Source organism: Gopherus evgoodei, unplaced genomic scaffold (genome assembly GCF_007399415.2).
Source record: "Gopherus evgoodei ecotype Sinaloan lineage unplaced genomic scaffold, rGopEvg1_v1.p scaffold_35_arrow_ctg1, whole genome shotgun sequence".
Lineage (NCBI taxonomy): Eukaryota > Metazoa > Chordata > Testudines > Testudinidae > Gopherus > Gopherus evgoodei.
The window spans coordinates 2782150-2804319 of record NW_022060027.1 but is presented as its reverse complement, the minus strand read 5'-3'; the positions used below and the strand labels follow the sequence as shown (position 1 = coordinate 2804319).

At 67.4% G+C, this 22170-nt stretch overlaps 3 protein-coding genes across 15 annotated transcripts in view; 2 read left to right on the top strand and 1 right to left on the bottom strand.

Moving 5' to 3' along the window:
• The window catches only part of LOC115641537 (myosin-10-like), a 58936-nt gene extending 55981 nt beyond the window's left edge, over positions 1 to 2955 (top strand). For all 12 annotated transcript variants that reach the window (XM_030544754.1, XM_030544748.1, XM_030544746.1 and 9 more), the window contains one exon: positions 1193 to 2955. In XM_030544754.1, the coding sequence (XP_030400614.1) occupies positions 1193 to 1343 (151 nt within the window). In that variant the 3' untranslated portion in view covers positions 1344 to 2955. The remainder of the gene's footprint in view (positions 1 to 1192) is intronic.
• Positions 2956 to 3318: 363 nt separating this feature from the next.
• On the bottom strand, positions 3319 to 17282 carry LOC115641607 (urotensin-2 receptor-like). 2 transcript variants are annotated; one of them, XR_003998092.1, is made up of 2 exons: positions 16953 to 17282; positions 3319 to 4059 (listed from the first exon to the last, which is right to left on the bottom strand). XR_003998092.1 is itself a non-coding variant. In XM_030544912.1 (2 exons), exon 1 carries the CDS (start codon positions 5618 to 5620, stop codon positions 4661 to 4663), a length of 960 nt encoding a protein of 319 aa, XP_030400772.1. In that variant the 5' UTR covers positions 5621 to 5756; the 3' UTR covers positions 3319 to 4059; positions 4640 to 4660. The 2 variants fall into 2 exon arrangements, 1 of the variants encoding a protein (XP_030400772.1); XM_030544912.1 differs by lacking the exon at positions 16953 to 17282 and adding an exon at positions 4640 to 5756.
• On the top strand, positions 15469 to 16956 carry LOC115641593 (uncharacterized protein C19orf85-like). The gene is made up of 2 exons (XM_030544887.1): positions 15469 to 15832; positions 16232 to 16956. Exons 1-2 carry the CDS (start codon positions 15636 to 15638, stop codon positions 16674 to 16676), a joined length of 642 nt encoding a protein of 213 aa, XP_030400747.1. The 5' UTR covers positions 15469 to 15635; the 3' UTR covers positions 16677 to 16956.
• Positions 17283 to 22170: the final 4888 nt, after the last annotated feature.

Genomic DNA, 22170 nt, shown 5'->3' with positions numbered 1-22170 from the left:
TGGGGTCCCCCATCCAAACTCCTCTCCCCCCACCAGCGGTTCCCCCCCTCCGAGCTCCCTCTGCCCCCTTCTGGGGTCCCCCCACCCCAAGCTCCCCTCCCCCTAACAGCAGTTCCCCCCCTCGAGCTCCCTCTGCTCCCTCCTGGGGTACCCCTGTCCGAGCTCCCCCACTGCCAACCCCTCTGAGCTCAGGAACTCCCCCCTCTGTCAGGGAGTTTGGGGGAGCCCAGGCCCTGCCCCCCCACGACTCTCAGCCAGCCAGTGAAACAGAAGCACAGTCCCAGACAGGGCTTGCAGGGGCAGACGACAGGACCCCTCAGCTGGGTCCGTCTTGGGGGGCCCCAGGGAGGCCAGAGCCCCGTCGGGGCTCCCCTCCCTTTCCCCAGCCCCTCCTCTGGCCTTAGGCTGCCTCATCCCCTCGTTCGCCGGCACCTTGCAGCGGAGGGGCCCAGGCCGTCGGTTGCGAGGAGACCGGGTGTCGGCCCTTCTCCGTGCAGACGCCATCGCACCGGCCCCCCTAGGGCTCTGCACCCCACCCCGACACTCGAGAACCGCTTAGGGGAAACTGAGGCACCCACCTAGCACTCAGAGAAAACATTACGAACATTCCACTTCATCACACCCCTGAGCTGTGGGATCCCCCTCCCCCCCAGTTCTCTCCCCCCCCCCAGTGCAGTCCCAGGTGCCGGCTGGTGGGGGGCAGTTACTGGTGTTGGGGGTCACTCGTGTCCCAAATCCCCAGGCTCTGCTGTGATGCTGCTGCTGCACTCAGCTTGGGGGGCGTGTGGGGCCGAATGTGTCATTTCTAGCCTCTTCTGGCAAGGGGCGCAGGGTAGGGCGTGGGTGCTGTGGGGGGTGTGGGGCCTCCAAGGAGGGCGTTGCTGGTTGTGGGGGGTCCTGGGGGCACCATGAGCAAGGTGCGGGTGCTGTGGTGGGGGTGCAGGAGAGCTGGCAGGGGGCACCAGTGCTGGCTGTGGGGGACCCTGTGGGACCAGGGGGGCACTGTTGAACATGGGGTGCTGGTTGTGGGGGGGACCCATGGGCTGATAGGGGTGGAGGTCTTGGTTTTGGGAGCAGGGGTCGCCATGGGGGTCAGGTGGGGTGATGGTAGGAGACCTAGGGACCACGGCGGGAGCAGGTGGGGGTGCTGTGGGGGGCCCATGGCCTGTTCTGACCCCTTTTCCCCCCCCAGGCGCACCCCCCTGACGTTCACCACCCGCACGGTGCGTCAGGTCTTCCAGCTGGAGGGCGTCTCAGACGATGAGGCCGACGGGCCCAACGCAGAGACTCCAGCCCCTGACCAGCAGCCGCAGCCCCCCCCAGCTGAGCCCCCTGCCCCATGAGGGGCCCCGGGACCGGGCCCCCTGGTGCAGCGATGAAGCCAGGCCCAGCACTGGGCCGTGGGCCCCATCCCGGCCTCACGCTGGGGGCTGGTTGTGGATCAGGCAGCACTTTAGAGCGGGAGTCCTGGAGGGGGTGGGGGGGCTGCAGCCTAACTGGATCTCCTATGGAATAACCCCCATGCCCCCCACCAGGGTCTGACCGCCAGGGGGGCACAGCAATGGCTCCCTCCTACTGGGATCCCCCCTGACCCAACACCCCCCAACCAGGAATCCCCTGCAACCCAGCCCCCCCAGCCTGGGATCTCCTGCCCCCCCCCGACCCAGCACGCCCAACCAGGGATCCTCTCCAACCCAGCACCCCCCAGCCTGGCATCTCCTGCCCCCCCCAACCCAGCACCCCCAGTCTGGGATCTCCTTCCCCCCGACCCAGCACCCCCCCAGCCTGAGGTCCCTCCCAACCCAGCACCCCCAGTCTGGGATCTCCTGCCCCCTTGACCCAGCACCCCCAGCCTGGGATTCCCCCCAACCCAGCACCCCCAGTCTGGGATCTCCTGCCCCCTTGACCCAGCACCCCCAGCCTAGGATTCCCCCTCACCCAGCACCCCCAGCCTGGGATTCCCCCCAACCCAGCACCCCCAGTCTGGGATCTCCTGCCCCCCTGACCCAGCACCCCCAGCCTGGGATCTCCCCGACCCAGCTACCCTCCCACCCCTTTGCCTGTTCAGCCCCAGGACTAGAGGGGCCACCTGGGCACATTTCCCCCACCCCTCCCCTCCCCTGTGCTGTGGCGCTGGCCAGGGGCGCCCCCACAAGCTACACCCTGGAAGAAGCAGGAACTGAAGGGTTAATGGGTTCCCTGGGGCTGAACCCCCGCAACTCAGATCCCGTCCCAGGCCCCACAGCGAGACCCCTCACCTGGTGCCAATGTGTCACCCCTGGCGGCTGGGTCCTGCCCCCGTCTGGGGCACCCCGGCCTCTGGCCCGGCCATCAGGGGCACCCCGGGGCCTCATTGGCATCAGCCCCCTCCCTGCCCTATGGAGCCGCCCCCCCTTGGGTCCATCTACCCTGGTATCCCGCCCCCTTCCTGTCCCTCAGACCAGACCCCAGGCCCATCTAGCCCCACATCCTTCCCACCCACCAGGATCGGGTCCTCTGAGTTCCCCACGTCAGCAGCTCAGTGTAAACCCTAGCAGGTCCACCTGGGGTTACAACCAACAAACGGTGGGACCCCCCCCCTGCCCTGAAGAGCAATGGAAACTCTGCTAAGCCCTCCCCCTCTCCAGCAAATGCTGGGTCGCCAATCCCCTCCCCGCCAGGCCCCCTTTTCCTAGCGTCTCTTGGCCTTTGGCTGTGGGGGTCTCCCCCTCTCCCTGGTTGGATCCTTCCCCCCCCCCCCTCCCGTGCTGTTCTCTCTGCACAGTGATTTGGGGCATGGAGGCTCCTAAGGTGGCTGGGGCTGGAGCCGTTGTGGGGTGTTTCCCCCCCTGGGCGGGCAGGGCTGGAGTGGGCACTGGCTGGGTGAGGTTGTGGGGAGTTCAGGGGGTTCTGTTTGCTTTTCGTTTTACACCCCCCCCCCCCCGGTTTGTGTCTTCTATTAAAATTCATCTCGGATTCGCTGCACGTGGCTGCCTAGTGGGGGTGAACGGGGGGCAAGACGCACGCAGCAGATGCGGAGAGACGGGCAGTTTATTGACACCCTCAGCTCAGAGTGTGGGGGGGGGGTTAAAAGCTGGGGCCTGCCCCTCACAGCGTTTCCAGGGGAGCTGAGTTTGGACAGGACCCCAGCACTCGGCCTGGGCCCCACTGCAGCAGCCAGAGAGAGAGACCAAAGTTACAATCTTAGCGCAGGGTGTTTCAGCAGGGGAGGAGCCAGGGGGAGAACCCAGGAGTCCTGGCTCCCAGCTCTTTCCTCCCCACTCCCCTCCTAGGAGAGAACCCAGGAGTCCTGGCTCCCAGTCCCTCTCCGTTCCCAGAGCCAGGGAGAGAACCCAGGAGTCCTGGCTCACAATGCTCCCTCCCCCCCCAAAACCCTTGTGCTCGTGCCTGGGTTTTGCTGTCTGGCAGGAGGCTGGTGCCAGCCACAGCCCGTCGCCCAGCAGAGCAGGACCAGCCTGGCAAGGCCAAGGGCGAAGCCACTGGAGCCCCTGGGCACTGCAGGGCTCATGCCCAGCTCCGTGGGCCCAGGGTGGGGCTGGCACAGCTGGGGGAGGGACCCGGAGGGGTGTCTCTCTTTGAGGACCACAAAGGCAGACGCGGTGCCGGCTTGTGGCACCTCCCTCGCGGGCAGAACATCCCTGGAGCTGGGCACAGGGAGCATGGACCCCCCACTGTGGTAGTGCCTGAGGGGTTCTGGTTACCTCCCCCCGGCATAGAACCCCCCCTACATCCATTTCATACAGGGGTCCCCAAAGGTACCACAGAGGTCCAACACCTTCCAGAGCCGGGGTGAGAACCCAGGAGTCCTGCCCCCACCTTCCCTCCCAGCGCAGTTGGCTGCGGAGAACCCAGGAGACCTGCCCCCACCTTCCCTCCCAGTGCAGCTGGCTGCGGAGAACCCAGGAGTCCTGGCGCCTTGTTTCTTGCTGGGCCTATTCCTTTTTCCTCCGGTCCCGGCTGCGTGGGGTCGAGGGGTCGCTGGGGGCTGATGCATCGTCCTCATGGGGCAGTGGGTGAGGTAGGGCCGTGTCCAGGGCTTGCCACAGGGGGGCGCCGCTCCTAGGGGTGCAGAGAGAAGGGGGCTCAGAGCCAGCAGCATGTGTGAGGGCACTGGGGGAGGGGGCCATGTCAGCAGCTTCCCCCGCCCCCGCGATCCAAGCTCCAGCTCTGGCAGTGTGAGATAGACACATGGCTGCTAAGGGGGCTGGCGCCCCCTAGAGGGGAAACCCTGTACCCCATTCCATTCCCATCCCCCTGGCTTAGGGCTGGACAAGAGCTGGGGATTCCACAGCTGCGAGCTTCCCCCAGCAGTGCCCCACAGCACCTCTCCCCAGTGCTGCAATCTTCCCCCAGCAGTGCCCCACGGCACAGCTTCCCAAAGCTACGATCGTCCCCCAGCAGTGCCCCACTGCACCTCTCCCCAGCGCTGTGATCTTCCCCCAGCAGTGCCCCGTGGCACCTCTCCCCAGCGCTGTAATCTTCCCACAGCACCTCTCCCCAATGCTGCAATCTACCCCCAGCAGTGCCCCACTGCACCTCTCTCCAACGCTGTGATCCTCCCCCAGCAGTACCCCATGGCACCTCTCACCAGTGCTGCGATCTTTCCCCAGCAGTGCCCCTCTCCCACTCTGCCCCCTACCTGTGGAGGTCTGTTGGCTGCTCAGCGCCCCGCGTCCTGTGCCCGCGGCGCTGCCCTGCGCCCGGCCCGTCGCACCCGCCAGTAGTCACGGTAGCTGCGGGTCAGCAGCGTGTAGAGGAAGGGGTTGATGCAGCTGTTGCTGTAGGTCAGGCAGGTGACCAGGTGGTTGATGTAGATCTCGGTGGCCACGGGCAGGTGGGCAGCCATGCCCGGGCTGTAGAGAGGCACCAGCTGCCAGAGCCAGAAGGGCAGGAAGCAGGCCCAGAAGGCCACGACGATGAGGAAAATTAGGAAGAAGACCCGCTGCTTTGGCCCCCGCCGGGGGCCCAGCACCCCCTGGCTCTGTGAGAGCCAGTAGGCCCACGCCAGCCGCCCGTAGAGGTACCCGAGTGCCAGCCCAGGCCCCACCATGCTGGTGACAAAGAGCACGGTCAGGTAGGTTTTGTACTGGGCCTCGTGCCAGGTGGGCACGCAGAGCCGCCGCACCCGGCCGTCGTCCGCCGCCCGCTCCTCCTGCCGCACCATCAGCATCATGGGCAGCGCCAAGGCGAAGGCGGAGGCCCAGGCGGCCCCGGCCAGGGCCTGGCGGCGGGCGGGGGAGCGGCGAGCGGCCCGGAAGGGGCGCCGCACGGCCCGGCACCGCTCGGTGCTCAGCAGGGTGAGCAGAAAGATGCTGGCGTGCATGGTGAGCAGGTCCAGGCTGAGCAGGGCCCGACAGCCGGCCTCGCCGAAGCACCAGTCCCGCGCCAGCCCGTTGTGCACGACGAAGGGCACCCCGGCCAGGTACAGCAGGTCGGCCAGCGCCAGGTGGACGATGTGGATGTGAAGCGGGGAGGGGACGGCCCCAGCCCGCGCCACTGCCAGCGTGTACAGGTTCCCGGCCGCCCCGGCCGCCCCCAGCAGGCTCAGCCCTGCCGCCTCCGGCAGCCCACCCACCAGCGAGCCGTTGGAGGGGGACGACACGTTGGAGGGGGGGTCCATGGCTGGGGGGCTGGACACGGGGCTGGATCCGACGGCAGGAGAGGAGATGTCACTCGGCCGGCAGAGTCTGTCTGCCTAGTCGCCCGTCCTCCAGATCCCCCGTCTGTCTGTCCCCATATAGATCGATCAATCTATCTATCAGTCCATGGCTTTGTCCGGTGCGCCTCTCGTCCGACCCTCCAAGCCCCAAGCCGTGCCGGAAGGGCTGGGGGGGGGGGGGTCCGATCGCCCTGTCGCTGGCCTTGTGCCCCCTGCTGCCCAGGGTCCGGCGGGGTCGGCGGCTGGCGGCGCCCTGGCTGGGGCGGGTGTGTGCGCGGCTGGCGGGCGTGTGTGTGTGTCTGGCCTGCGCCGTCTGCTCTGTCCGCATTCCACGCACCCTGCTAGGTCGGTATGTGGGGCTGAGCCGGGCCAGCCCCTGGCGGGGGGCGCATGCTCCTGGCTTCTGTCTGAGCTGCAGAGAGCGACCTGGTTCTTCCAGCCACGGGGCAGGCGGGACGGGCGGCTCGACAGAGGGGTCAGGAAAGGAAGGAAGGGGGCTCCCCTGAAACATGAGGGACGGAGGGAGGGAGAAGGGACGAACGAACTAGGAAAAAAGACCCCCAAGGAGAAAGGCGAGAACGCAAGGCAGGGTGAGGTGGCCCTGCTGGGGCGGGCACACCCCTGCTGGGTTCAGCGGGCCCAGCGCCAGCTGCGGGCGCGAGAAATAAACAGTGCCAGAGACACAGACCGAGGAAGGAAAACAAGGAGCCAGCTGAAAAATGGCCATTGCTGGGCCAGGGAAAAACGTCCCTTGTCACCCAGGGAACGTCGGCACCAGGAAATCTCCGGTTGGCTCGGAAAATTGCCATCGTGAGGCCTCAGGGTTGGCACTGACTGCTGGGTGAGAGTGCCCCCTGCTGGCCACCCCCAGCCCCGCACCCCCACCATTGGGCCCCCACCCCGCTCCCTGCAGCCCAGCGCCCCCTGCTGAGCCCCCCACCCCGCTCCCCGCAGCTCAGCCCCCCCATTGGACCCCCACCCTGCTCCCTGCAGCCCAGCACCCCCTGCTGAGACCCCACCCCGCTCCCCGCAGCTCAGCACCCCCTATTGGACCCCCACCCTGCTCCCCGCAGCCCAGCATCCGCTGCTGAGACCCCACCCCGCTCCCCGCAGCTCAGCACCCCCTATTGGACCCCCACCCTGCTCCCTGCAGCCCAGCGCCCCCTGCTGAGCCCCCTGCCTGCTCTCCGCAGCCCAGCGCCCCCTGCTGAGACCCCACCCCCGCTCCCCGCAGCCCAGCACTCCCTATTGAACCCCTGCCCTGCTCTCCGCAGCCCAGTGCCCCCTGCTGAGACCCCACCCTGCTCCCCGCAGCCCAGCACCCCCTATTGGACCCCCACCCCGCTCCCTGCAGCCCAGCACCCCCTGCTGAGCCCCTGCCCCGCTCCCTGCAGCCCTGTACCCCTTAGTGCCACCCTGAGGCAGCCATCTGGGAGCGGGGACCTGGCCAGGCCTGGGTCCAGGGCGTTTGCCTTGGAAAAACTTTCTGCCGAAATGTCGGTGACTCGCCCGCAGAGACAAACCAAACCGCAGGGAGAGGAACAAGCCAGAGATCCCTCCCCGGACTGGTCTCAGGGAAAATGCACCTGGCCCCTGCTGTCCCCCTCCCCCCACTGGGCCCATCACCCCTCCCCACAGTGCTTCGTTTGTGCTGGGACTCAGGCCGGGCGAGCAGCGGCTGCTGGCCGGGCGCCCAGCTCTGGGGGCCGCCTGTGGGTATGTGAGTAAATCCCTCCCTTCAGCAAACACGATGGGCTTTCCCCAGGAGCAGCCCCCTTGCCGCCCTGCAGAGTCGTCTGCACAAAGCAACCGCTCCGGTTTAACGCCGCGGCTACACTGCAAAACGAAGTGGAGCCGGCGCACGGCGGCGCATGGCGGAACCGGCTGTGCACATCAGGAGCGGTGGCTGGGTGCTAAAATTGGGGGGGGCCCTGTGCCGTGCCGCCCCTCCGAGACCCCCCCCTCACTCCTCTCCTCCCCCTCCCCGTCGCTTGCCCTTGCGGCAGGTAAAAAGTGGGGGGGCCATGGCCCCCTGTTCCGGTGCCCCGGGGCACGCCCAGCCTGCCCTCCCGGGGGGAGCTACCCGGTCGGGGAGTTGCCACCGGCGGGTGCAGGGAATTTTGGGAAGTGCTTGCGGTGCGCTGGGGGGGGCGGGGACAGGGACTCCCACGGGGGGTAACTGGGGACAGGGCACAAACGTCCCCTGAGGCAGTTTGCCCCAGGCTGTAATTTTAGCTTCAGCAGGCAGCGGGGACCCCCCCCCGGCAAACAGGCCTGTTCCTCCTGGGTTTGTCTAGCCCCTGACCTGCCCCCTGCCCCCAGAAGGAAATGAACAACAGAAATATCAGCCCAACCCGGACTCCTGGGTTCGCTCCCCGGCTATGGGAGGGGAGTGGGGTCGAGTGGTTAGAGCAGCAGGGCTGGGAGCCAAGACTCCTGGGTTCTCTCCCCGGCTCTGGGAGGGGAGTGGGGGCTAGTGGTTAGAGCAGGGGGAGCTGTGAGGAGGGGGAGGGTGTTTGTCTGTCTGCCCGGCCCCTCGCTGGTCTTTGGTGGTTTATTTTTCTGCCAAACCGCTGCTGGCAGGGGGAGTGCTGGGGCTGGGGCTGGGACCGGGAGGGAACCCCGCTGGCCCCCTGGCCTAGGCCTTAGCCAAAGCGGACATGAGCTGTGCCCAGGAATCGTGCGGCCCGTGGCCGTCATGCCTCGGCAGCAGGGCAAACAGTGCGCCAGGGCGGGTGGCTGGGGGAAGAGAAGGGGAGGGAGTGAACTGGGGGAGCGGCCAGATGCAGGGAACAAAAAAGAGCTGAGTCAAGCTAGCCCCAGAGAAAGGGGGAGGGAGAAGAAAGGGGGCGCCATGGGGCAGGGGGAGTGGGGCTGCCATGGGGCAGGGCAGGCAGCTGGCTGGAGCAGGCGACTCTGTGCCCAGGTGAGGCCCAGCCAGCCCCATGGTCGAGAGGAGCTGCAAGCAGCATCCCCAGCCAGGCTCAGACCCTGCTGGGTGCCGTGCGAGGGTCTGCAAGCCAACCAGCTCCTCCCGCCCACCCCCACCCCCACCCCCACCCCCCTCCCAGAGCCGGGAGACAACCCAGGAGTCCTGGCTCCCAGCCCGCCCCCCTGCTCTAACCACTAGACCCCACTCTCCTCCCAGGGCTGGGGAGCGAACCCAGGAGTCCTGGCTCCCAGCCCGCCCCCCCTGCTCTAACCACTAGACCCCACTCTCCTCCCAGAGCTGGGGAGCGAACCCAGGAGTCCTGGCTCCCAGCCCCCCTGCTCTAACCACTAGACCCCACTCTCCTCCCAGGGCTGGGGAGCGAACCCAGGAGTCCTGGCTCCCAGCCCGCCCCCCCTGCTCTAACCACTAGACACCACTCTCCTCTCAGAGCTGGGGAGAGAACCCAGGCCTCCTGGCTCCCAGCCCCCCCTGCTCTAACCACTAGACCCCACTCTCCTCCCAGAGCTGGGGAGAGAACCCAGGCCTCCTGGCTCCCAGCCCCCCCTGCTCTAACCACTAGACACCACTCTCCTCCCAGGGCTGGGGAGCGAACCCAGGAGTCCTGGCTCCCAGCCCGCCCCCCCCTGCTCTAACCACTAGACCCCACTCTCCTCCCAGAGCTGGGGAGCGAACCCAGGCCTCCTGGCTCCCAGCCCCCCTGCTCTAACCACTAGACACCACTCCCCCTCCCAGAGCCGGGAGAGAACCTAGGAGTCCTGGCACCCAGCCCCCCCGCTCTAACCACTAGACCCCACTCCCCTCCCAGAGCCGGGAGAGAACCCAGGAGTCCTGGCTCCCAGCCCCCTTCCCACTCTAACCACTAGACACCACTCCCCTCTCAGGGCCAGGAAAGAACCCAGGCATCCTGGTCTCCTCACTCAGAGGATTTTCGCTGCCCCTCGACCTCCCTCCCGTGCACACACACCCGGCAAGGCCCTGCTAACATGAGAGGCGACATTGTTCCCAGCCTGAGTTTATTTTGCTGCCTGCTTGCGAAGGGCAGGGGAGCCAGGGAGGGGGGCAGGTGAGCTTTGATCTCCCCCAGCCAGGAAGGGGGGGCAGTGTTTGCCAAGGCGTGGGGGGGGGGTGTTGGCTTAGCCAACTGCAGGGAAGCAGATGTATGTCTGTGTCTGTGTCGGGGAAAAGGGTGAGGGTGTCTGCCACCCTCTGCTGGAGGCAAGAGGGGCCTATGGGTCTGATCATTGGGGTAGATAGATCGTGGGTCTGATCCGGGGGGCAGGGCGCCAGGGTAGATGGGCCATGGATCCCACCTGGGGGGCAGGAAAGGGGCTGGATGCCAGGATAGATGGGCCATGGGTCCGATCTGGGGGACAGGGAAGGGGCTGGGCCCAGCTGCTGATGCAGGGTAGAGAGGCCCAGGCGCTGATGCAGGGGGCGGTGGCGAGACGCTGGGGTAGAGGGGCCCAGGCGCTGATGCAAGGGGATACCGGGGTAGAGGGGCCCAGGCGCTGATGTGGGGGGTGAGATGCCGGGGTAGAGGGGCCCAGGCGCTGATGTGGGGGGCAGGACGCCGGGGTAGAGGGGCCCAGGCGCTGATGCAGAGGGCAGGACGCCGGGGTAGAGGGGCCCAGGCACAGATGTGGGGGGCGGGACGCCGGGGTAGAGGAGCTCAGGGCTGATGCAGAGGGCAGGACGCCGGGGTAGAGGGGCCCAGGCGCTGATGTGGGGGGCGGGACACTGGGGCAGAGGGGCTCAGGGCTGATGCAGGGGGCGGGACGCTGGGGTAGAGGGTCTCAGGGCTGATGCAGAGGGCAGGACGCCGGGGTAGAGGGGCCCAGGCGCTGATGTGGGGGGCGGGACGCCGGGGTAGAGGGGCTCAGGGCTGATGCAGAGGGCGGGACGCCGGGGTAGAGGGGCCCAGGCGCTGATGCAAGGGGATACCGGGGTAGAGGGGCCCAGGCGCTGATGTGGGGGGTGAGATGCCGGGGTAGAGGGGCCCAGGCGCTGATGCAGGGGGCGGGACGCCGGGGTAGAGGGGCCCAGGCGCTGATGCAGAGGGCAGGACGCCGGGATAGAGGGGCCCAGGCGCTGATGTGGGGGGCGGGACGCCGGGGTAGAGGAGCTCAGGGCTGATGCAGAGGGCAGGACGCCGGGGTAGAGGGGCCCAGGCGCTGATGTGGGGGGCGGGACGCCGGGGTAGAGGGGCTCAGGGCTGATGCAGGGGGAGGGACGCCGGGGTAGAGGGGCCCAGGTGCTGATGTGGGGGGCGGGACACTGGGGCAGAGGGGCTCAGGGCTGATGCAGGGGGCGGGACGCTGGGGTAGAGGGGCTCAGGGCTGATGCAGAGGGCAGGACGCCGGGGTAGAGGGGCCCAGGCGCTGATGTGGGGGGCGGGACGCCGGGGTAGAGGGGCTCAGGGCTGATGCAGAGGGCGGGACGCCGGGGTAGAGGGGCCCAGGCGCTGATGCAAGGGGATACCGGGGTAGAGGGGCCCAGGTGCTGATGTGGGGGGTGAGATGCCGGGGTAGAGGGGCCCAGGCGCTGATGCAGGGGGCGGGACGCCGGGGTAGAGGGGCCCAGGCGCTGATGCAGAGGGCAGGACGCCGGGGTAGAGGGGCCCAGGCGCTGATGTGGGGGGCGGGACGCCGGGGTAGAGGAGCTCAGGGCTGATGCAGAGGGCAGGACGCCGGGGTAGAGGGGCCCAGGCGCTGATGTGGGGGGCGGGACGCCGGGGTAGAGGGGCTCAGGGCTGATGCAGGGGGAGGGACGCCGGGGTAGAGGGGCCCAGGTGCTGATGTGGGGGGCGGGACACTGGGGCAGAGGGGCTCAGGGCTGATGCAGGGGGCGGGACGCTGGGGTAGAGGGTCTCAGGGCTGATGCAGAGGGCAGGACGCCGGGGTAGAGGGGCCCAGGCGCTGATGTGGGGGGCGGGACGCCGGGGTAGAGGGGCTCAGGGCTGATGCAGAGGGCGGGACGCCGGGGTAGAGGGGCCCAGGCGCTGATGCAAGGGGATACCGGGGTAGAGGGGCCCAGGCGCTGATGTGGGGGGTGAGATGCCGGGGTAGAGGGGCCCAGGCGCTGATGCAGGGGGCGGGACGCCGGGGTAGAGGGGCCCAGGCGCTGATGCAGAGGGCAGGACGCCGGGGTAGAGGGGCCCAGGCGCAGATGTGGGGGGCGGGACGCCGGGGTAGAGGAGCTCAGGGCTGATGCAGAGGGCAGGACGCCGGGGTAGAGGGGCCCAGGCGCTGATGTGGGGGGCGGGACGCCGGGGTAGAGGGGCTCAGGGCTGATGCAGGGGGAGGGACGCCGGGATAGAGGGGCCCAGGTGCTGATGTGGGGGGCGGGACACTGGGGCAGAGGGGCTCAGGGCTGATGCAGGGGGCGGGACGCTGGGGTAGAGGGTCTCAGGGCTGATGCAGAGGGCAGGACGCCGGGGTAGAGGGGCCCAGGCGCTGATGTGGGGGGCGGGACGCCGGGGTAGAGGGGCTCAGGGCTGATGCAGAGGGCGGGACGCCGGGGTAGAGGGGCCCAGGCGCTGATGCAGGGGGCGGGACGCTGGGGCAGAGGGGCCCAGGCGCTGATGCAAGGGGACGCCGGGGTAGAGGGGCCCAGGGCTGATGCAGGGGGCGAGATGCCAGGGTAGAGGGGCCCAGGCGCTGATGCAAGGGGACGCCAGGGTAGAGGGGCCCAGGGCTGATGCAGGGGGCGAGATGCCGGGGTAGAGGGGCCCAGGGCTGATGCAAGGGGAGGGACGCCGGGGTAGAGGGGCCCAGGTGCTGATGTGGGGGGCGGGACACTGGGGCAGAGGGGCTCAGGGCTGATGCAGGGGGCGGGACGCTGGGGTAGAGGGTCTCAGGGCTGATGCAGAGGGCAGGACGCCGGGGTAGAGGGGCCCAGGCGCTGATGTGGGGGGCGGGACGCCGGGGTAGAGGGGCTCAGGGCTGATGCAGAGGGCGGGACGCCGGGGTAGAGGGGCCCAGGCGCTGATGCAGGGGCGAGACACTGGGGCAGAGGGGCCCAGGCGCTGATGCAAGGGGACGCCAGGGTAGAGGGGCCCAGGGCTGATGCAGGGGGCGAGATGCCGGGGTAGAGGGGCCCAGGGCTGATGCAAGGGGAGGGACGCCGGGGTAATGGGGCCCAGGTGCTGATGTGGGGGGCGGGACACTGGGGCAGAGGGGCTCAGGGCTGATGCAGGGGGCGGGACGCTGGGGTAGAGGGGCTCAGGGCTGATGCAGAGGGCAGGACGCCGGGGTAGAGGGGCCCAGGCGCTGATGTGGGGGGCGGGACGCCGGGGTAGAGGGGCTCAGGGCTGATGCAGAGGGCGGGACGCCGGGGTAGAGGGGCCCAGGCGCTGATGCAGGGGCGAGACGCTGGGGCAGAGGGGCCCAGGCGCTGATGCAAGGGGACGCCGGGGTAGAGGGGCCCAGGGCTGATGCAGGGGGCGAGATGCCGGGGTAGAGGGGCCCAGGGCTGATGCAGGGGGAGGGACGCCGGGGTAAAGGGGCCCAGGTGCTGATGTGGGGGGCGGGACACTGGGGCAGAGGGGCCCAGGGCTGATGCAGGGGGCGGGACGCCGGGGTAGAGGGGCCCAGGTGCTGATGTGGGGGGCAGGACACTGGGGCAGAGGGGCTCAGGGCTGATGCAGGGGGCGGGACGCCGGGGTAGAGGGGCCCAGGTGCTGATGCAGGGGGAGGGACGCCGGGATAGAGGGGCCCAGGGCTGATGCAGGGGGCGGGACGCCGGGGTAGAGGGGCCCAGGTGCTGATGCAGGGGGCGGGACGCTGGGGTAGAGGGGCTCAGGGCTGATGCAGAGGGCAGGACGCCGGGGTAGAGGGGCCCAGGCGCTGATGTGGGGGGCGGGACGCCGGGGTAGAGGGGCTCAGGGCTGATGCAGAGGGCGGGACGCCGGGGTAGAGGGGCCCAGGCGCTGATGCAGGGGCGAGACGCTGGGGCAGAGGGGCCCAGGCGCTGATGCAAGGGGACGCCGGGGTAGAGGGGCCCAGGGCTGATGCAGGGGGCGAGATGCCAGGGTAGAGGGGCCCAGGGCTGATGCAGGGGGCGGGACGCCGGGGTAGAGGGGCCCAGGTGCTGATGTGGGGGGCAGGACACTGGGGCAGAGGGGCTCAGGGCTGATGCAGGGGGCGGGACGCTGGGGTAGAGGGGCCCAGGGCTGATGCGGGGACGGGTGGGGGTTGGACACACTTTGACCTCGCACTTAAGTCTCCAATTGCCAGCAATTGCTCTAACTGCTCCGCGTGGCCGGGTGCCGGCTGCAGGGGGGAGTTGGGGGGGCCCCTTTGTGCAGCCGGATTCCTGCCCCCGTGCGCCCCATTGAGCTCATCTCCATGGAGCCGCCGGCACGTGGCTCCCCCCGGCCCCCGGACGCCCCTAATTGCTGCTAAGTGCCAGGGCCGCATCCCAGGGGAAAGAATGTCCTAATTGGGCAGCTGGTGTGGGGGGGGGGATGGGGGGAGCCGAAGGGGGGGCAGGAGATGATGGGGAGGGTGGGGGAGGTGGGGAGGGTTCGGGGGGTTGATAGGGGTCCAGGGAGAGGAAGAGACGGATTAGGGGAGGGGCCCCATCAAGCCACCCCTGTTATTAGAGTCAAAGGGGGTCCCCCTCAGCCCCCTACCCTCAGCCCCCTAACTAGCACAGTGAAGGATTTTGGCTGGAGGGGGGAGGCCCCGTGCCATACCCCCCCCAAGCCAGCCACCCCCCCACCCTGGGGCAGCTTGCAGACAGTGGCCCCTGGGGGCTAAGGCCCCATGCCCCATTCCCGCAGGAATGGGGGGCAGAGGGGGGGTGAGCAGGAGGGAGAGGCTCAGACGGGTGGGGGGAGTGGGGAGGGGCTCAGACAGTGACTCTCTGAGCATCTTCTTGCTTCTCTCAGTGGCGCTTGGCCCCACCAGAGACCCGAGCCGGTGCTGGGGCTGGCTGGGAGGGTCGGGGCTGGGGGGGCAGGAGGTGAGGGGGGGGCAGCCCCCAGGGAGAACCGAACGGCCTCCTCCCCCCACGCAGCACTAGGGGTGCGACCACAGCTGATTCTTCACACAGCTGGACCCCGAACCAAGTAAGTGTCCTGGGGGGCCCAGCCGGAGGCGCTGTCCCCTCGCAGCTGGGGCTGACCCCTATTCGGAGACAGAGACCCCCCAGCCCAGCCCTGCACTCCCCCCAACCCCAGCCAGTGCCCCTCACTCCCGACCCGCAGCCCCCTGCTAGCCCAGCCCTGGGCTCTCCCCCAGCTCTGCCGGTGCCCCTCACTCCCGACCCGCAGCCCCTGCTAGCCCAGTCCTGGGCTCCCCCCAGCTCTGCCAGTGCCCCTCACTCCCGACCCGCAGCCCCCTGCTAGCCCAGCCCTGGGCTTCCCCCCAAGCCAGCTCTGCTGGTGCCCCTCACTCATGACCCGCAGCCCCCTCCTAGCCCAGCCCTGGGCTCCCCCCCAGCTCTGCCGGTGCCCTCACTCCCGACCCGCAGCCCCCTGCTATCCCAGCCCTGGGCTCCCCCCCAGCTCTGCCGGTGCCCCTCACTCCCGACCCGCAGCCCCCTCCTACCCCAGCCCTGGGCTCCCCCCCAGCTCTGCCGGTGCCCCTCACTCCCGACCCGCAGCCCCTGCTAGCCCAGCCCTGGGCTCCCCCCCAAGCCAGCTCTGCTGGTGCCCCTCACTCATGACCCGCAGCCCCCTCCTAGCCCAGCCCTGGGCTCCCCCCCACCCCAGCTCTGCTGGTGTCCCTCACTCCTGACCCGCAGCCCCTCCTAGCCCAGCCCTGGGCTCCCCCCCACCCCAGCTCTGCTGATGTCCCTCACTCCTGACCCGCAGCCCCTGCTAGCCCAGCCCTGGGCTCCCCCCCACCCCAGCCCTACTGGTGCCCCTCACTCCCGACCCGCAGCCCCTCTCCCCAGGGTTCTGTGGAGTCTCAGGCTTGCTGGGCTGAGAACTGTCATTTATTCCTGCAGGGCTCTGTTGGGGGCCGGCCTCGCCCAGCCTGGGGGCTCTGCCTGGCAGCCCCCACCCCAAGAGCTGGGATGCAGCGGGGTGGGCGCCTGTCCCTGAGCTTCCTGCCCCCCCAGCAGGTGGCGCTCTCTGGGCGTGGCCGGGATCTCTTCACCTTTGTCACCGTGGCCTCGTCCCACATGATGCGGACGCTGCAGAGACCCCGCAAGAGCCGCCCTGGCAAGCAGCGGGTGAACCACCGGCGGTTCCTGCACAACCAGATCAGCAGGTGGGAGCCCTCGGGCGCTCGCAGCCCCTTGGGCAAGGCTGGGGGGAAGCTTGCAGCCCTTAAGGGCACTGCTGGGGGGAAGCTTGCAGCCTCTTGGGCATGGCTGGGGGGAAGCTCACAGCACCTCGGGCACGGCTGGGGGGAAGCTCACAGCACCTCGGGCACGGCTGGGGGGAAGCTCACAGCACCCTCAAGGCACTGCTGCAGAAAGCTCACAGCCCCTTGGGCATGGCTGGGGGGGAAGCTCACAGCCCCTCAGGGCACTGCTGGGAGAAACTCACACCCCCCTCAGGGCACTGCTGCAGAAAGCTCGCAGCCCCTTGGGCATGGCTGGGGGAAGCTCACAGCCCCTAAGGGCACTGCTGTGGGAAGCTCACAGCCCCTCTCTTCTCTCCCCAGGCAATTCACTGACATTGAAGCCTCGATGCACCGCCTGGCCTCCTCCATCCTGGCCCAGGAGACCCCAAGGGACCCTGCGCCCCCCACAGAACCCCGGCATCCTGGCCCAGAGCCTCCTGCCCCAGCTGCCAGCTCCTTCCTGGGCGTGGCTGAGGCCTTTGTGGCCCCGGAACCGGGGCCTGGCTGGGGCCTGAGCATGGCCTCCCTGACCCCTGACCCCAGCGACCTCTTTGACCCCATCACCAGCCCAGAAGATCTGGGGCTGCCCCCCAGTTGGGCCCCAATTACCCACAACCCCCTGGAGCCTAGCCAGTGTCCCCTGCCCTGGGACTCCCTGCCCACCCCGGGCACGGACGGTGCCCCCCTCTGGGGCCCAGATCCCCCTGGCTACCTGCCCCCCGTCACCCCGGCGCACCCTGTCGGAGTGGCGCCAGGGGGGTGGTAACCACGGCAACCACCCCTGTTCCCCTCCCCCGGCCACAAGCTCCTCCCCATCCCCCCTCCCCCCCCGAAGGAAGCGGGGGACCCCACCTGGTGGGCACCCCCCAAGCGGATGCAGTGAGGAGCATGCCAGGTGCTGAGCTGACAGATGGGGGGGGGGCATTTGCAGACTGCCAGGATACCCTGATCTGGGGAGGTCCCCTTGAATTTGGGGGTCCTCCTACAAGTCAGGGGCGCCACGTTGGTCTGGGGGAAACCCTCTTGAATTTCAGTGTGTTACCTTAGGTGTGGGGGTGTCTCCGGCTCTGGGCGCAGTCCGGCCTTGGGGGTCCCGCCCCGTACAGCTCGGCAGGCTTTGGGGGGCTCTGAAGGGACAGATTTGAGGGGCGCCCCCATGTCACCCGGGGGAGGGAGGGGCCCCCTCTTTTTGACCCGCCCCCCAGGCGCTGCGCCACCCTGGTTAGCAGCAGGAAGGCTGGGGAGCCCCCCCCCAACAATCGGGGGCGGCGGGGGGGAGGCTGGCAGAGGACCCCCCCTCGGCAAGGGGCCCCGCCCAGCTGGACACAGGGCCCAGGTCTGACTGCGCAGGCGCGGGGTCCCCAGCCCCGCGGGGGGGCACCTGAGGCGTGGGGTTGGGGGGGGCTGTCAGGAGTCATTAGCGCCCCGCCCCCCCCGGCGGCGCGAGCGGGGCTGGGGCGGAGCCGCTGCCCTTCCCGCCCCCCTGAGCGCAGGCCCCTGGGGGGCGGGGGCGGGGCTTCGGGGGAAGGTTGGCGGCGCGGGGCGGGGCTTCGGGAGCGGTTACGGGAAGGGGCGGGGCCGTACTCAGGTGCGCTCTGCGCATGGGCAGGGGCGGGTGTTGCTGAGCGGGGGGCGGGGGGGGGGTCGCACTCGCTCTTCGGGCGGTAGGTGGAGCCGCTCGCGCCCGGCGCGCGCCGTGGGCGGGCGAAGGGCGGGGCCCCCTCCCCCTCGGAGCGGCGCGCGGGAAGGGGCGGGGCGGGGCTGGCTGTGAGGCCGCGCGGCGGGGGCGGAGTCAGGCGCGCGACCGAAGCGCGTGGACCGGGCCCGCTGGTGCCCCCCGTGCGGCCGCTCGCGCGGGCCCGTCTGCGGGGGGGGGTATCTCCTGTCTGTGCACCCGGCGGGCGGGGCCGCGCCCCGGGCAGCGCTGTGCCGGTCCCCTGGGAACCAGGGGCCTGAACGGGGCGGGGGGGCGATCTGCAGCGGGAGGAGGGTGTGTGGGGACACCCCGTGTGGGGGTGTGTGATCTGCAGCGGGAGGAGGGGGTGTGGGGACACCCCGTGGGGGGGGGTGCGATCTGCAGCGGGAGGAGGGTGTATGGGGACACCCCGTGTGGGGGGGTGCGATCTGCAGCGGGAGGAGGATGTGTGGGGACACCCCATGGGGGGGGGTGCGATCTGCAGCGGGAGGAGGGTGTGTGGGGACACCCCGTGGGGGGGGGGTGCGATCTGCAGCGGGAGGAGGGTGTATGGGGACACCCCGTGGGGGGGGGCGATCTGCAGCGGGAGGAAGGTGTGTGGGGACACCCCGTGTGGGGGGGTGCGATCTGCAGCGGGAGGAGGGTGTGTGGGGACACCCCGTGTGGGGGGTGCGATCTGCAGCGGGAGGAGGGGGTGTGGGGACACCCCGTGGGGGGGGGTGCGATCTGCAGCGGGAGGAGGGTGTATGGGGACACCCCGTGGGGGGTGCGATCTGCAGCGGGAGGAAGGTGTGTGGGGACACCCCGTGTGGGGGGTGCGATCTGCAGTGGGAGGAGGGTGTGTGGGGACACCCCGTGTGGGGGGTGCGATCTGCAGCGGGAGGAGGGTGTGTGCGGACACCCCGTGTGGGGGGTGCGATCTGCAGCGGGAGGAGGATGTGTGGGGACACCCCGTGTGGCGGGGAGGGTGATCTGCAGCGGGAGGAGGGTGTGTGGGGACACCCCGTGTGTGGGGGGCAATCTGCAGCGGGAGGAAGGTGTGTGGGGACACCCCGTATGTGGGGGGTGCGATCTGCAGCGGGAGGAGGGTGTGTGGGGACACCCCGTGTGTGGGGTGCGATCTGCAGCGGGAGGAGGGTGTGTGGGGACACCCCATGGGGGGGGCGATCTGCAGCGGGAAGAAGGTGTGTGGGGACACCCCGTGGGGGGGGGTGCGATCTGCAGCGGGAGGAGGGTGTATGGGGACACCCCGTGGGGGGGGCGATCTGCAGCGGGAGGAAGGTGTGTGGGGACACCCCGTGTGGGGGGGTGCGATCTGCAGCGGGAGGAGGATGTGTGGGGACACCCCGTGTGGGGGGTGTGATCTGCAGTGGGAGGAGGGTGTGTGGGGACACCCCGTGTGGGGGGTGCTATCTGCAGCAGGAGGAGGATGTGTGGGGACACCCCATGTGGGGGGTGCGATCTGCAGTGGGAGGAGGGTGTGTGGGGACACCCCATGTGGGGGGTGCGATCTGCAGCGGGAGGAGGATGTGTGGGGACACCCCGTGTGGCGGGGAGGGCGATCTGCAGCGGGAGGAGGGTGTGTGGGGACACCCCGTGTGTGTGGGGGGCGATCTGCAGCGGGAGGAGGGTGTGTGGGGGACACCCGTGTGGGGGGTGCGATCTGCAGCGGGAGGAGGATGTGTGGGGACACCCCGTGTGGGGGGGGCGATCTGCAGCGGGAGGAGGGTGTGTGGGGACACCCCGTGTGGGGGGGGCGATCTGCAGCGGGAGGAGGGTGTGTGGGGACACCCCGTGTGGGGGGGTGCGATCTGCAGCGGGAGGAGGATGTGTGGGGACACCCCGTGTGGCGGGGAGGGCGATCTGCAGCGGGAGGAGGGTGTGTGGGGACACCCCGTGTGTGGGGGGGCGATCTGCAGCGGGAGGAGGGTGTGTGGGGACACCCCGTGTGGGGGGTGCGATCTGCAGCGGGAGGAGGATGTGTGGGGACACCCCGTGTGGGGGGGGCGATCTGCAGCGGGAGGAGGGTGTGTGGGGACACCCCGTGTGTGGGGGCGATCTGCAGTGGGAGGAGGGTGTGTGGGGACACCCCATGCGAGGGGGCGATCTGCAGCGGGAGGAGGGCGTGTGGGGACAGCCCAGAGGAACCCTCTCTAGCCTTAGGTTCAAAGTTACAGCAAACAGAGGTAAACTCTCTAGCAAAAGGAACATTTACAAGTTGAGAAAACAAAGATAAACCTAGCACGCCTTGCCTGGCTGTTACTTACAAGTTTGAAATATGAGAGACTTGTTCAGAAAGATTTGGAGAGCCTGGATTGATGTCTGGTCCCTCTTAGGCCCAAGAGCTAAGGCCGGCTCAGTAAGCCCTTAGCAAAGGTGGCGGCTAAAATGCCTAAAAAACACAAACAGTTATAAACTTTTTAAAAACAAGGCCAGAATCAGAATGGGGCTAACACCTGAGCATGCCTGTCAGCGGTTCAGAGCCCTAAAATGGAAACTGGATGTGGCATTTTCCCCGACATGACTACCACATTGAAAAAAATTGGAATGCCTGGATATCAGGAGCAAGCGTTAGATCTCTGGAAGATCTCTCTTTCCTAATGCAAATGGAGCAGTTCTTAGAGGATGTTCCTGAGGAAATAAAGGTACATCCTAGATGGGAAGCCCAAAAGTGTAATCGACGCGGGGGAGATTGGAGCCAAATGGGTGGAGATGGCAGAAAAGAAAAAAAACTAGTAGCAGTTGGGGCGAATATCAGAAGGGGCAAACTGAAACAAAACTCTATCACTGGGGGCAGCCCAAGGCCCCACCTACATCCCAAGGAAAAAACCCAGACACCTTATCGTCCCACCAAACCCGTCTCCAGCAACCCACCTCGGCCCAGTGACCAGTCAGCTGGGCGATGTTTTAAATGTAATGAGCTGGGGCATGTGAAGGCCAACTGCCTCAAGAACCCCAACCGACTGCAGTTCATTATGCCGGAGTCACACCCAAGGTCCTCAGGCCCAGATGCTTCCCAGGTACCTTCAGAGCGAAGGAAAACAGGGTGTGGGCGGGAAGAAGGTTATTGTGTGGAGGGACACTGGAGCATAATTGTCAGCTATCCACCAATCCTTAGTGGGCCCCAAATTCATCAAGCCAGAAGCCCCGATGACAATTCAACCCTTTATGTCACACTCTGTAACTTTGCCTACAGCCAACTTGCCTGTCTAGTACAGAGGCTGGTCAGAACAGGGACTTTTGCAGTCTATGACAGTTATCCTATCACCATGCAACTGGGGGAAGACTTGGCCAACCACGTGAAGCTGGCCAAGAGGGTGGGAATGGTCACCTGCAGCCAGGCTAAGCAAGCTTTCACCCTCATCCCTGTTCTTGAGCTGTCCACCAGGGCCCTGTCTTTGTTACCGGAGACCCAGACAGAGGTGGTGGATCTGAATCCCCTGCCAACGACTGCAACAGCCATAGTGGATCCAGTCCCAGAGACCCAGCCAAAGCCAGTCCCAGAACCGGAACTGGCAAAGCAACTAGCCCCAGAACCATTGCCAGCACTGAGTCCAGTGCTTGCAAACCTGTCAACTCCAATGCCAGAGGGCACCAGCAGGCCTGAACTGGCAGAAGCAGCGAATAACCCTACCCAAGAGGCTCAGCCAGAACCTGAAATACCACATAGTCCACCAGCAGAGAGCGGTTCACAGTCAATGGAAACAATCCCATCACCTACATCGCTTCCAGAGGGACCAAGCCCAAGTCCACAGTCTAAGGAGGAACTGATGTCTACAGCTTCAAGGGAACAGTTCCAGGCCAAGCAGGAAGCAGATGACAGCCTTCAGAAAGCTTGGGTGGCAGCACAGAGCACCCCACCGCCTCTCAGCTCTTCTAACCGATCCCAGTTTGTTGTAAAGCAAGGACTTTTATACAAAAAGACTCTTTCTGGTGGACACTAGGAAGACGGGCGTCCTCAAAGGCAGTTGGCAGTTCCAACTAAGTACTGGGTAAAGCTCTTGAGCTTAGCTCATGATCATCCCAGTGGCCATTCTGGGGTGAACAGAACCAAAAACCGTTTGGGGAAGTCCTTCCACTGGGAGGGAATGGGCAAGGACGTTGCTAATTATGTCCGGTCTTGTGAGGTGTGCCAAAGAGTGGGAAAACCCCAAGACCAGGTCAGAGCCCCTCTCCAGCCACTGCTCATAATTGAGGTCCCATCTCAACGAGTAGCTGTGGATATTCTGGGTCCTTTTCCAAAGAGGACACCCAGAGGAAAGCAGTACATACTGACTTTCATAAATTTTGCTACCTGATGGCCGGAAGCAGTAGCTCTAAGCAACACCAGGGCTAAAAGTGTGTGCCAGGTACTAACAGACATTTTTGCCAGGGTATGTTGGCCCTCCGACATCTCTACAGATTCAGGAACTAATTTCCTGGCAGGGACCATGGAAAACCTGTGGGAAGCTCATGGGGTGAACTACTTGGTGGCCATCCCTTACCACCATCAAACCAATGGCCTGGTGGAGAGGTTTAATGGAACTTTGGGAGCCATGATATGTAAATTTGTAAATGAGCACTC